Here is a 15,000-nt window from a genome sequence, read left to right on the forward strand (position 1 = left end):
TCTGTTATTGCCTCTGTCTCCTGTCACTCACACTGACCCCGCCCCCTCTGTGATTGGCTCTGTCTCCTGTCACTCACACTGACCCCGCCCCCTCTGTTATTGCCTCTGCCTCCTGTCACTCACACTGACCCCGCTCCTATGTTATTGGCTCTGCCTCCTGTCACTCACACTGACCCCGCCCCTCTCTGTGATTGGCTCTGCCTCCTCACACTGACCCCGCCCCCTCTGTTATCGGCTCGTCCTCCTCACACTGACCCCGCCCCCTCTGTTATCGGCTCGTCCTCCTCACACTGACCCCGCCCCCTCTGTTATTGGCTCTGCCTCCTGTCACTCACACTGACCCCGCCCCCTCTGTTATTGGCTCTGCCTCCTGTCACTTACACTGACCCCGCCCCTCTCTTATTGGCTCTGCCTCCTCACACTGACCCCGCCCCTCTCTGTGATTGGCTGATGTGTCCACAGGTGGAAGATGATCAGGATGTCATTGGACAAAGAGACCGTCCTCCCTCACGAGCTCGGCCTATCAGAGCAGCCGCAGCTGGCCAGGACACGCCCCCTCTGTCATAAGAACGGCCTCCAGTTGCCCGGCAACAGTCAGACCGCCGCTCCCTCCTCTCAGCGAATCACAAAGAGGCGCTACTCCATGGGCGTCAGCTTCAAGGGGCTCGCCAAGCGCCGACGCCGCGCCAACAGTGACAGCCAATCAGAGCCAGTACTGCCGAGTCACTTCCTGTTGGGAGGGAACATCTTCGACCCGCTGAACCTCAACTCGCTGCTGGACGAGGACGTGAACAGGTGAGACGCACGCCGTTCACACGGGCGCAGGCTTCTCTCGTTCAACACACACGTTAAAAAGGTTTCCTCCTCAGGGCGACCAATCAGGAGACGCCACAGTGCTCGCCCCTCCCCTCACGGGGCGGAGACCCCGTAGAGATCCTGGTCCCCCGTGACATCACAGACCCCCTGAACCTGAAGGGAGGGGGCGGGGACGGGAGGGGGGGGGGAGTCCTGCTGCCCCCCCCGAAGACCCGGAGGAGACACCGCACCAGACACCACGGGGGAGGGGGGGACGCCGTACCTGCTCGCCTGTTTCCTGCCCCACCTGGACCCACAGGTGAGACCCACACACACCTGGACCCACAGGTGAGACCCACACACACCTGGACCCACAGGTGAGACCCACACACACCTGGACCCACAGGTGAGACTGACACACCTGGACCCACAGGTGAGACCCACACACACCTGGACCCACAGGTGAGACCCACACACACCTGGACCCACAGGTGAGACCCACACACACCTGGACCCACAGGTGAGACTGACACACCTGGACCCACAGGTGAGACTGACACACCTGGACCCACAGGTGAGACTGACACACCTGGACCCACAGGTGAGACCCACACACACCTGGACCCACAGGTGAGACCCACACACACCTGGACCCACAGGTGAGACTGACACACACCTGGACCCACAGGTGAGACCCACACACACCTGGACCCACAGGTGAGACCCACACACACCTGGACCCACAGGTGAGACCCACACACACCTGGACCCACAGGTGAGACCCACACACACCTGGACCCACAGGTGAGACCCACACACACCTGGACCCACAGGTGAGACCCACACACACCTGGACCCACAGGTGAGACTGACACACCTGGACCCACAGGTGAGACTGACACACACCTGGACCCACAGGTGAGACCCACACACACCTGGACCCACAGGTGAGACCCACACACACCTGGACCCACAGGTGAGACTGACACACCTGGACCCACAGGTGAGACCCACACACACCTGGACCCACAGGTGAGACTGACACACACCTCGACCCACAGGTGAGACTGACACACACCTGGACCCACAGGTGAGACCCACACACACCTGGACCCACAGGTGAGACTGACACACCTGGACCCACAGGTGAGACTGACACACCTGGACCCACAGGTGAGACCCACACACACCTGGACCCACAGGTGAGACTGACACACACCTGGACCCACAGGTGAGACTGACACACACCTGGACCCACAGGTGAGACCCACACACACCTGGACCCACAGGTGAGACCCACACACACCTGGACCCACAGGTGAGACCCACACACACCTGGACCCACAGGTGAGTCTCAGGTAATCTCATGTTCTCGTGTGTGTGCAGTTCCTCAGTCGACCCCCGGCGGCGGCGGCGGCGGTGGTGTTCCCGGTGTTTCGGCGTCTCCTCTTCCGTGTGAACTCAACACGGCCATCACCTGTCGGGACGACGTGGCTCCGCCCCCCATCCTCCCCAGGAGACACACCCACCCTCCAACAGGCCACGCCCACAAGCCTGACAACCACGGTGACGGCCGCCAACGGAGACGGCGCCGCACCACGTCGATGAGGTCAGGGGACAGCGCTGCCGCCGCCACGGCAACCCGAGCTCAGCCAACCAAATTCCAGACGCCGCTGGTGGGCGGGGCTAAAGCGGGCAGGTGAGTGTCACAGACGTAAATCCCTGAGCTCTGATTGGTCGCCTGCTGACGTGACTGACCCTGCAGGTGTGGAGGAGCGGCGTGCGGCTCGGCGCCGCCACCACAGAAGAAGAAGGACAAACACCGCTACCAGCACGGCAACCACAGCTGTTACTATGGTTTCCACGGTTCCTATGGCGACCGGAGGGAGGGGCGCGTCGGGGCGCAGGAGGACCCGCGGCTCCGCCTCCTGGAAGCTGATTGGTTCAGAGACAAGAAGGTGCTGGACGTGGGCTGCGGCGCCGGGCACCTCACGCTCGCCATCGCCCGCAGGTTCGACCCCACCCACATCCTGGGGGTGGAGCTGGACCCGCGGCTCGTCCACGCCGCCAAACAGAACGTCAGGCACTTCCTGTCACACGACCTGGTGGTGGAGGAGAGGAGGACGAGAGACGGCGAGCAGGAAGAGGCGCCGGACGCCGCGAGGCTCCTCCCCCTCCCTCTGTCCTTCAGGGTGAGTCGAGGTCCTCTCTCCGCCCCCCCTCTCCTCCCCACGCCGGCAGCGTCGCTCCGCAGGTTCCCCGCCAACGTCACCTTCATCCAGGTGAGTCTCTCTCACGTCAGCGTGGACCGCTGTGACATCATCACCACCTGCTGACATCATCACCACCTGCTGACATCACAGCCCTGACTCCTCCCACAGGGCGACTACGTGTCAGAGCGGGAGGCGTGGCCTGGGCGGGGCCAGTATGACGTCATCATGTGTCTGGGCGTGACCAAGTGGGTGCAGCTGCAGTCGGGCGACGGGGGCGTGGCCAGACTGTTCAGACGAGCCTATCAGAGCCTGTCGCCGGGCGGATTATTCATCCTGGAGCCGCAACAGTGGAGCAGCTACAGCAAGAGCACGGTACACACACACACACACACACACACACACACAGGTACACATACACACACAGAGGTACACACACACACAGAGGTACACACACACACACACACACACACACACACACAGGTACACATACACACACACAGAGGTACACACACACACAGAGGTACACACACACACAGGTACACACACACAGGTACACACACACACAGAGGTACACACACAGGCACACACACAGGTACACACACGCACGCAGGTAAACACACACACAGGCACACACACACACACACACAGGTACACACACACACAGGTACACACACACACAGGTACACACACACAGGTACACACACACACAGGTACACACACACACAGGTACACACACACAGGTACACACACAGGTACACACACACAGACACACACACAGGTACACACACACACAGGTACACACACACACACACAGGTACACACACACAGGTACACACACACAGGTACACACACACACACAGACAATACAGGGTGTATACACACTTTAGCAGCTGATAACTCATATATATTTGTATATACCTCTGTGTGTGTGTGTGTGTACCCGTGTGTGTGTGTGTGTGTGTATACCTGTGTGTTTAGAATAGAATAGAATAGACTTTATTGATCCCACAGCGGGGAAATTCACGTGTGTGTATACCTGCGCGTGTGTGTGTGTGTATACCTGAGTGTGTGTGTGTGTGTGTATACCTGCGTGTGTATACCTGTGTGTGTGTGTGTGTGTGTGTGTGTTTCAGGACCTGAGGACGATCACACTGAGACCTGAACTCTTCACCTGTTTCCTGACTGAAAAAGTGGGATTCACCTGCTACAGACCCCTCACACACACAGGTACACACACACACACACAGGTACACACACACACACACACACAGGTACACACACACACACACGGGTACACACACACACACACAGAGAGACACACACACACACACACACAGGTACACACACACACACAGGTACACACACACACACACACACAGGTACACACACACACACACGGGTACACACACACACACACAGGTACACACACACACACAGGTACACACACACACACACACATGTACACACACACAGGTACACACACACACACACAGGTACACACACACAGGTACACACACACAGGTACACACACAGGTACACACACACACACACAGGTACACACACACACACACAGGTACACACACACACACACAGGTACACACACACAGGTACACACACACACACACAGGTACACACACACACACACGGGTACACACACACACACACAGAGAGACACACACACACACAGGTACACACACACACAGGTACACACAGGTACACACACACACACACGGGTACACACACACACACACACAGGTACACACACACACACAGGTACACACACACACACACACATGTACACACACACAGGTACACACACTCACACACAGGTACACACACACACACACACAGGTACACACACACAGGTACACACACACACACAGGTACACACACACACACACACACACACACATAGGTACACACACACACACACACACTCAGGTACACACACACACAGGTACACACACACACACACACACAGGTTTTTATAATATGGTGGAGTCCTGTTGTTATTTTTAGGTGTGAGATCCTTTCTGGGACTGGACCTGCGTGTGTGTGTGTGTGTGTGTGTGCCTGTGTGTGTGTGTGTGTTTCCAGGTAACCAGCGTCCGATCTACCTGTTCCACAAAGGCCCCGCCAACAGGAAGTGATGTCTGTGAGCTGGCTGCTGATTGGCTGACGGTCTGATGACATCACACAGAAGCTGACGTCTGTGATTGGTCGACACGGACTCGTCAGGACAAAGCAAAGCATTGTGGGAGAAAGAGTCGAGCGTGTGCCGCTGACAGGAAGTGACACGTTTGTCATTTCAAACATGTTATCGTTTCAGTGTTTTTCAAAATAAAGAGAAAATCTGTTTGATGCTTTTATTTTGAAACATTTCTGAATTTAAAGTTATTAAAATATTTTTACATTGATACAAAAACTTTCTGTCGTTTTTCAAATCGTTTAAAAAGATTCAAAAAAACTTAAAAAAGATTCAAAAAAACTTTAAAAAGATTCAAAAAAACTTAAAAAAGATTCAAAAAAACTTAAAAAGATTCAAAAAAACTTAAAAAAGATTCAAAAAAACTTTAAAATGATTCAAAAAAATTTAAAAAAGATTCAAAAAAACTTAAAAAGATTCAAAAAAACTTAAAAAAGATTCAAAAAAACTTTAAAATGATTCAAAAAAATTCAATTACCACTTTAAATTTTTGATTAATGAATAAAACAAAAAGTTAAACTCATTAAAACAGTTTAATTATTATTTATTTATTATTTATATAATAATAAATTTACTGAACATGAATAAAAACCATAAAGCCGTGTGTGCAGCAGAGGGCGCCGTGACATCATCACTTATTTATACTGTTATATTTTTATATCAAAGAGTTATTGATCTTAATTAATATTCATACATTTATTTAAATTAGTAATTCATAAACAAACACGACCGTTCCAAAGTTTGGGGTCACCCAGAAAACGCTGTGTCTTCCCTGAAAGTCTCTTCTTTAACACCAGGAGCTGGAAATGAAAAGAAAACAGAGTGAAGACAAAGTCAGAAATAATGGTTTTTATTTGAAATCATATTTTTTTCCTTCAAACTTTGCTTTGGTCCAAGAATCCTCCGTCTGCAGCAGTGACGGCGTCGCAGACCTCGGCGTTCGAGCTGTTCGTCTGTTTGATCAGGAGAAACTTCGGCCCGTGCTTCTGGAAGCTTCTCCCACAGTTGGATGGGCACTTACGGTCAAGCTGCTCCCACAGCTTAGATTAGTTTAAACTAACCTGAGTTTAAACTAATCTAAGTTTAAACTCAGGTTAGTTTAAACTTAGATTAGTTTAAACTCAGGTTAGTTTAAACTCAGGTTAGTTTAAACTCAGGTTAGTTTAAACTCAGGTTAGTTTAAACTCAGGTTAGTTTAAATTCAGGTTAGTTTAAACTTAGATTAGTTTAAACTTAGGTTAGTTTAAACTTAGATTAGTTTAAACTCAGGTTAGTTTAAACTTAGATTAGTTTAAAGCAGTGTTTCAAAGATAAGGAAATTTCTAAGTGACCCCAAACTTTTGAACGGAAGTGTAAATTTATATTTTATACCTTTATTTGTGTTTTTATATTTATATTAAATCTTTATTTATATTCATTTGTTCATATTTTCATTTATTTGTATGAAATATTAATGTTACATTTACATTCATTCATGTATCTTTGTTTAATAGTTATTTATATTTTATATTTGTGTTCAATAGAAATGTATATTTAGACTCTTTCTACATTTATTTACATTTATTTATATTTATTTATATTTATTTATATTTATTTATATTTATTAAGATTTATTTATGAATTAATAAACAAACTGAGTTCTAGTTAACAGCAGAACTCAGTTTGTTTATTAATAAATAAATATTTCTATGAATGTGTAAATGTATTTATATTCATTTTCTGTCCCAAAGGTCAAAGTGCTGCCGATCAGACACAGAGGAACCTCAGAGACGCTGCACGGCATCATGGGACACCGTGACATCACTTCCTGTCCTGCTGGAATGTGGAGACGGGTCAGAGCGACCAATCAGAGGCCAGGAGCCGGACAGGAAGAGAGCCAGGGAGGAGCGACAGGAAGAGGAAGAGGAGCCGCCGCAGGAGGTCAGAGGTCACCGCAGCAGCTCACACACCAGAGGAAGAGTGGGTTCAGCACCACAGAGGTCAAAGGTCACAGAGGTCAGAGGTCACCGCAGCAGCTCACACACCAGAAGAAGAGTGGGTTCAACACCACAGAGGTCACAGAGGTCACAGAGGTCAGAGGTCACCGCAGCAGCTCACACACCAGAAGAAGAGTGGGTTCAACCATAGACATATAAAGAGTAGACGCTGCATCGAACTCTTCCTCCAGCCTGACTCCTCTTCGTCCAGCCTGGCTCTTCTTCGTCCAGCCTGGCTCCTCTTCCTCCAGCCTGGCTCCTCTTCCTCCAGCCTGGCTCCTCTTCCTCCAGCCTCGCTCCTCTTCGTCCAGCCTGGCTCCTCTTCCTCCAGCCTGGCTCCTCTTCCTCCAGCCTGGCTCCTCTTCCTCCAGCCTCGCTCCTCTTCCTCCAGCCTCGCTCCTCTTCCTCCAGCCTGGCTCCTCTTCCTCCAGCCTGGCTCCTCTTCGTCCAGCCTGGCTCCTCTTCCTCCAGCCTCGCTCCTCTTCCTCCAGCCTCGCTCCTCTTCCTCCAGCCTGGCTCTTCTTCCTCCAGCCTGGCTCCTCTTCCTCCAGCCTGGCTCCTCTTCCTCCAGCCTGGCTCCTCTTCCTCCAGCCTGGCTCCTCTTCCTCCAGCCTCGCTCCTCTTCCTCCAGCCTGGCTCCTCTTCCTCCAGCCTGGCTCCTCTTCCTCCAGCCTGGCTCCTCTTCGTCCAGCCTCGCTCCTCTTCCTCCAGCCTCGCTCCTCTTCCTCCAGCCTGGCTCCTCTTCCTCCAGCCTCGCTCTTCTTCGTCCAGCCTGGCTCTTCTTCGTCCAGCCTGGCTCCTCTTCCTCCAGCCTCGCTCCTCTTCCTCCAGCCTGGCTCCTCTTCCTCCAGCCTGGCTCCTCTTCCTCCAGCCTGGCTCCTCTTCCTCCAGCCTGGCTCCTCTTCCTCCAGCCTGGCTCCTCTTCCTCCAGCCTCGCTCCTCTTCGTCCTGTGAGGAAGAAGAGGGCAGTGGCTCTGAGGAGGGAAGACTTCACTGCAGGTGTTCGTCTGCGCTCGGCTCTGAACACGAGAGAGATGCTGTTCCATCATGAGGCTGTTAGTGTGTGTGTGTGTGTGTGTGTGTGTGTGTGTGTGTGTGTGTGTGTGTGTGTGTGCGTCTGTGTGTGTGTGTGTGTGTGTGTGTGTGTGTGTGCGTCTGTGTGTGTGTGTGTGTGTGTGTGTGTGTGTGTGTGTGTGTGCGTCTGTGTGTGTGTGTGTGTGTGTGTGTGTGTGTAGTGTGTGTGTGAGTGTGTGTGCGTCTGTGTGTGTGTGTGTGTGTGTGTGTGTGTGTGTGTCACATAAATCAGAATATTCTCTGAACTCTGAACCGTGTCCTGTCCTCACACTGAGGGGAGCCACTGCTCCAAGATGGCGATCTCCTCTCCTCCCTCTCTTCTTCTCCTCCTCCTGTTGTTCTCTTCTTCTCCTCCTCCTGTTGTTCTCTTCTTCTCCTCCTCCTCTCTTCTCCTCCTCCTCCTCCCTCTCTTCTCCTCCTCCTCCTCCCTCTCTTCTCCTCCTCCTCCTCCCTCTCTTCTCCTCCTCCTCTCTTCTTCTCCTCCTCCTCCTCCCTCTCTTCTCCTCCTCCTCTCTTCTTCTACTCCTCCTCCTCCCTCTCTTCTCCTCCTCCTCTCTTCTTCTCCTCCTCCTCCTCCCTCTCTTCTCCTCCTCCTCTCTTCTTCTACTCCTCCTCCTCCTCTCTTCTTCTACTCCTCCTCCTCCTCTCTTCTTCTACTCCTCCTCCTCCCTCTCTTCTCCTCCTCCTCTCTTCTTCTACTCCTCCTCCTCCTCTCTTCTTCTACTCCTCCTCCTCCCTCTCTTCTTCTACTCCTCCTCCTCCTCTCTTCTTCTACTCCTCCTCCTCCCTCTCTTCTTCTCCTCCTCCTCCTCCTCCCTCTCTTCTCCTCCTCCTCTCTTCTTCTACTCCTCCTCCTCTCTTCCTCTCCTCCTCCTCCTGTTGTTCTCTTCTTCTCCTCCTCCTCCTGTTGTTCTCTTCTTCTCCTCCTCCTCCTGTTGTTCTCTTCTTCTCCTCCTCTCTTCTTCTCCTCCTCCCGTTGTTCTCTTCTCCTCCTCCTCTCTTCTTCTCCTCCTCCTCCCGTTGTTCTCTTCTTCTCCTCCTCCTCCTCTCTTCTTCTACTCCTCCTCCTCCCTCTCTTCTTCTCCTCCTCCTCCTCCTCCCTCTCTTCTCCTCCTCCTCTCTTCTTCTACTCCTCCTCCTCTCTTCTTCTCCTCCTCCTCCCGTTGTTCTCTTCTTCTCCTCCTCCTCCTGTTGTTCTCTTCTTCTCCTCCTCCTCCTGTTGTTCTCTTCTTCTCCTCCTCTCTTCTTCTCCTCCTCCCGTTGTTCTCTTCTCCTCCTCCTCTCTTCTTCTCCTCCTCCTCCCGTTGTTCTCTTCTTCTCCTCCTCCTCCTGTTGTTCTCTTCTTCTCCTCCTCCTCCTGTTGTTCTCTTCTTCTCCTCCTCCTCCTCTCTCCTCCTCCTCCTGTTGTTCTCTTCTCCCTCTTCCTCTTCTCCTCCTCCTCTCTCCTCCTCCTCCTGTTGTTCTCTTCTTCTCCTCCTCCTCCTGTTGTTCTCTTCTTCTCCTCCTCCTCCTGTTGTTCTCTTCTTCTCCTCCTCTCTTCTTCTCCTCCTCCCGTTGTTCTCTTCTCCTCCTCCTCTCTTCTTCTCCTCCTCCTCCCGTTGTTCTCTTCTTCTCCTCCTCCTCCTGTTGTTCTCTTCTTCTCCTCCTCCTCCTGTTGTTCTCTTCTTCTCCTCCTCCTCCTGTTGTTCTCTTCTTCTCCTCCTCCTCCTGTTGTTCTCTTCTTCTCCTCCTCCTCCTGTTGTTCTCTTCTTCTCCTCCTCCTCCTTTTGTTCTCTCCTCCTCCTCCCGTTGTTCTGTTGTTCTCTTCCTCTCCTCCTCCTCTCTTCTCCTCTCCTCTCCTCCTCCTCCTGTTGTTCTCTTCTTCTCCTCCTCCTCCTCTCTCCTCTCTCCTCCTCCTCCTGTTGTTCTCTTCTCCCTCTTCCTCTTCTCCTCCTCCTCTCTTCTCCTCCTCCTGTTGTTCTCTTCTTCTCCTCCTGTTGTTCTCTTCCTCTCCTCCTCCTCTCTTCTCTCCTCCTCCTGTTGTTCTCCTCCCCCTCTTCCTCTTCTCCTCCCCCTCTTCCTCTCCTCCTCCTGTTGTTCTGTTCTTCCTCTCCTCCTCCTCCCTCTCTCCTCCTCCTCCTCCTCCTCCTCCTGTTGTTCTCTTCTCCTCCTCCTCCTCCTCCTCCTCCTCCTCCTGTTGTTCTCTTCTCCTCCTCCTCCTCCTCCTCCTGTTGTTCTCTTCTCCTCCTCCTCCTCCTCCTCCTGTTGTTCTCTTCTTCCTCTCCTCCTCCTCCTGTTGTTCTCTTCTTCCTCTCCTCCTCCTGTTGTTCTCCTCCTCCTGTTGTTCTCTTCCTCTCCTCCTCCTGTTGTTCTCCTCCTCCTGTTGTTCTCTTCCTCTCCTCCTCCTGTTGTTCTCCTCCTCCTGTTGTTCTCTCCTCCCCCTCTTCCTCTCCTCCTCCTGTTGTTCTCTTCCTCTCCTCCTCCTCTCTTCTCCTCCTCCTCCTGTTGTTCTCCTCCCCCTCTTCCTCTTCTCCTCCCCCTCTTCCTCTCCTCCTCCTGTTGTTCTGTTCTTCCTCTCCTCCTCCCTCTCTCCTCCTCCTCCTCCTTCTCCTCCTCCTGTTGTTCTCTTCTTCCTCTCCTCCTCCTCCTGTTGTTCTCTTCTCCTCCTCCTCCTCCTGTTGTTCTCTTCTTCCTCTTCTCCTCCTCCTGTTGTTCTCTTCTCCTCCTCCTCCTCCTCCTCCTGTTGTTCTCTTCTTCCTCTTCTCCTCCTCCTGTTGTTCTCTTCTCCTCCTCCTCCTCCTCCTCCTGTTGTTCTCTTCTTCTTCTCCTCCTCCTCCTGTTGTTCTCTTCTCCTCCTCTCCCTCTTCCTCTCCTCCTCCCGTTGTTCTGTTCTCACCTCTTCAGAACACAGAAGAAGAAAAGGAGGTGAAACCTGACTCTGCTCTTTTATCCTCCAACAGAAGAAGAAGAAGAAGAGCGGTGACATCATCACCCTCACCTGAAGAGGTGTCAGATCACCTGTCTGTCTGTCTGCTCACCTGTCTGTCTGTCTGTTCACCTGTCTATCTGTTCACCTGTCTGTCTGTCTGTTTACCTGTCTGTCTGTTCACCTGTCTGTCTGTCTGTTCACCTGTCTGTCTGTCTGTTCACCTGTCTGTCTGTTCACCTGTCTGTCTGTCTGTCTGCTCACCTGTCTATATGTATTTACAATACAGACAGACAGGTGAACAGACAGACAGGTGAACAGACAGACAGACAGACAGGTGAACAGACAGACAGACAGACAGGTGAACAGGCAGACAGACAGACAGGTGAACAGGCAGACAGACAGGTGAACAGACAGACAGACAGACAGGTGAACAGGCAGACAGACAGACAGGTGAACAGACAGACAGACAGGTGAGCAGACAGACAGACAGGTGAACAGACAGACAGACAGGTGAGCAGACAGACAGACAGACAGGTAAACAGACAGACAGACAGGTGAACAGACAGACAGACAGGTGAGCAGACAGACAGACAGGTAAACAGACAGACACGTTCCTTCACAGCAGCCTGTCACTCAGCCGCAGGCTCCCCCAGCAGCCAATCACAGGCCCCGGGGGGCGGGCCCAGCGCAGGGGGCGGGGCCTGAGCCTCCAGCAGAAACTTGAGTCTTTTGTCTAAACTTTAGTTTCTGGACCCGAACCGAACCGGACTGGACCAGGACCAGGACCAGGACCAGGACGGGCCCGGGACACACACCCACCACAGCACCACCACAGCACCACCGCAGGACCACCGGCCCCGTCTCTGTAACACACTTTTTCGGACTGTGCTTGTGTTTTTCCTCCGGCCGTCACTCCGACTCTTCTCCGCTGCTCACGCCGCCTCTCAGAGCTCCTCTCCCGGCCTCACGGAGAGCCGCACCCCGCTGCAGGCTGCCGGAGAACAAAGTGTGGGGATGGAGGGATGAGAGGGAGAGAGAGAGAGAGAGAGAGAGAGAGAGAGAGAGAGAGAGAGAGAGAGGACAGACAGACAGGCAGAGACAGAGAGAGCGGGGGGGGGGGGGGGGCGGACTGAGTCCCGGACTTCTCCCTAACTCGCAGCCCGCTCCCGTCGGGACGGTGGCGTCCATCTTGGAAACTTCTCCTCGGGATTAAAAGTCACTCCGCGGCTCCGATGAGGCGCGCGCGGCCGGCTGGGAGCGCGCCCAGGTGACGTCAGTGATCGGTGGTCGATAGGTGTGATCGGGTCGGGCGTGTTCGGGCGTGATCGGGTGTGTTCGGGCGTGGATCTGGGATGGAGGGTCAGCGGGGTGTGCGGGCCCCCGGGGCCCCGGGAAGGGCCTCCTCCTGCGGGCTGAAGCTGCTGCTCCTCCCGCTGCTGCTGCGGATCACCTGCGGCCGGGCAGAGGAGGGTGAGAGGGCCTTATTATTATTATTAATATTATTATTATAAATATTATTATTAATATTATTATTATTAATAATATTATTATTATTATTTATATTATTATTATTATTATTATTTATATTATTATTATTATTATTAATATTAATATTATTATTATTGTTATTATTATTATTATTTATATTATTTATATTATTATTATTATTGTTTATATTATTATTATTATTATTATTATTATTTATATTATTATTATTATTAATATTATTGTTATTATTATTATTAATATTATTATTATTACTATTAATATTATTATTATTATCTTATTATTAATATTATTATTAATATTATTAATGTTATTATTATTAATAATAATAACATTATTATTAATAATAATGTTATTATTATTAATAATAATGTTATTATTATTAATAATAATAACATTATTATTATTAATAATAATGTTATTATTGTTGTTGTTGTTGTTGTCGTTGTTGTCATTGTTGTTGTTGTTGTTGTCGTTGTTGTTGTGATTATTGTTGTTGTTGTTGTTGTTGTGGCTGTTGTTGTTGTTGTTGTCATTGTTGTCATTGTTGTTGTTGTTGTCATTGTTGTCATTGTTGTTGTTGTTGTTGTTGTTTGCAGTCCAGCACAAACCTGACGGACGACCTCATTGGTTCAAATATTACGACTTTTGTTTATTAAATATTACAAATATATAAATAAATATTACGCTGAGTTTAATAAAAAATAAAGAAAACAAGTTAATCAGGGAGCATGAGACCACACACACACACACACACACACACACACACACACAGAGACACACACACACACACACACACACACACACACACACACACAGACACACACACACACACACACACAGACACACACACACACAGAGACACACACACAGACACACACAGAGACACACACACAGACACACACACACACACACACACAGAGACACACACAGACACACACACAGACACACACACACACACTGACACACACACAGAGACACACACACACACACACACACACACACACACAGAGACACACACACACACAGACACACACACACACACAGAGACACACACACACACAGACACACACACACACACAGACACACACACACACACACACACACACACACACAGACACACACACACACACAGAGACACACACAGACACACACAGACACACACAGACACACACACACACACAGACACACACACACTCGCACTCTGTAAACAGTGTGTGTGCTGATAAGAGTGCATGACGAGGACACAGAAAATTACCGTGACGACGCTGGCGGGATGTTTATACAAGTGTGTGTGTGTGTGTGTGTGTGTGTGTGTGTGTGTGTGTGTGTGTGTGTTTTGGTTGGCTCAGCTCTGCAGCAGCTGAGGAATGAGTCTGAACCTGTCTGTCTCTCACCTGTCTGTCTCTCACCTGTCTCTCTCTCACCTGTCTGTCTCTCACCTGTCTGTCTCTCACCTGTCTCTCTCTCACCTGTCTGTCTCTCACCTGTCTCCCTCTCACCTGTCTCTCTCTCACCTGTCTCCCTCTCACCTGTCTCTCTCTCACCTGTCTCTCTCTCACCTGTCTCTCTCTCACCTGTCTCTCTCTCACCTGTCTCTCTCTCACCTGTCTCTCTCTCACCTGTCTGTCTCTCAGAGGTGCTGGTGAACACTAAGCTGGAGACGTCAGACCTGCGGTGGACCGTCCACCCGGCCGACGACCCTCGGGTAAACGCCGTCTGTTAGCTCCACGCTAACTTTTACCATTGATTTCAATGAAGGATGCTAGCCCCTCACCCCGCTGTGTGTCTGTGTGCAGTGGGAGGAAGTGAGCGGCGTGGACGACGAGAGGAACAGCGTGAGGACCTACGAGATCTGCAGCCCCGACAGTCTCAACTCCTATTGGCTGAGGACGCGCTGGATCCCCCGGAGGGCGGCGACCACGCTCTACGTGGAGATCCGGTTGGTCGATGTCGGGGTGATGTCGGGGTGATGTCGGGGTGATGTCAGGGTGATGTCAGGGTGATGTCAGGGTGATGTCAGGGTGATGTCAGGGTGATGTCAGGGTGATGTCAGGTTGATGTCAGGGTGATGTCGGGGTGATGTCAGGGTGATGTCAGGGTGATGTCGGGGTGATGTCAGGGTGATGTCAGGGTGATGTTAGGGTGATGTCAGGGTGATGTCAGGGTGATGTCAGGGTGATGTCAGGGTGATGTCAGGGTGATGTCAGGGTGATGTCGGGTGATGTCAGGGTGATGTCAGGGTGATGTCGGGGTGATGTCGGGGTGATGTCGGGGTGATGTCGGGGTGATGTCAGGGTGATGTCGGGGTGATGTCGGGGT

At 51.4% G+C, this 15,000-nt stretch overlaps 2 protein-coding genes across 3 annotated transcripts in view; both read left to right on the plus strand.

The window, feature by feature from the left end:
* The window catches only part of mepceb (methylphosphate capping enzyme b), a 6,872-nt gene extending 1,445 nt beyond the window's left edge, over nt 1-5,427 (plus strand). Inside the window, exons 2-8 of one of the 2 annotated variants that reach the window (XM_083936653.1) lie at nt 463-795; nt 870-1,114; nt 2,182-2,494; nt 2,561-3,077; nt 3,177-3,380; nt 4,142-4,235; nt 5,106-5,427. In XM_083936653.1, the coding sequence (XP_083792779.1) occupies nt 470-795; nt 870-1,114; nt 2,182-2,494; nt 2,561-3,077; nt 3,177-3,380; nt 4,142-4,235; nt 5,106-5,158 (1,752 nt within the window). In that variant the 5' untranslated portion in view covers nt 463-469 and the 3' untranslated portion in view covers nt 5,159-5,427. Of the gene's footprint in view, nt 1-462; nt 796-869; nt 1,115-2,181; nt 2,495-2,560; nt 3,078-3,158; nt 3,381-4,141; nt 4,236-5,105 lie in introns of those variants that run through there. The other variant, XM_083936654.1, reaches the window with a different exon arrangement.
* A 6,952-nt stretch (nt 5,428-12,379) lies between these two features.
* Nucleotides 12,380-15,000, plus strand: part of ephb4b (eph receptor B4b) — a 14,771-nt gene continuing 12,150 nt past the window's right edge. The window contains 3 exon segments of the mRNA XM_083937078.1: nt 12,380-12,642; nt 14,316-14,386; nt 14,478-14,620. Of these exon segments, the coding sequence (XP_083793204.1) occupies nt 12,525-12,642; nt 14,316-14,386; nt 14,478-14,620 (332 nt within the window). The 5' untranslated portion in view covers nt 12,380-12,524.

Source organism: Echiichthys vipera (assembly GCF_963691815.1).
Source record: "Echiichthys vipera genome assembly, chromosome: 22".
Lineage (NCBI taxonomy): Eukaryota > Metazoa > Chordata > Actinopteri > Perciformes > Trachinidae > Echiichthys > Echiichthys vipera.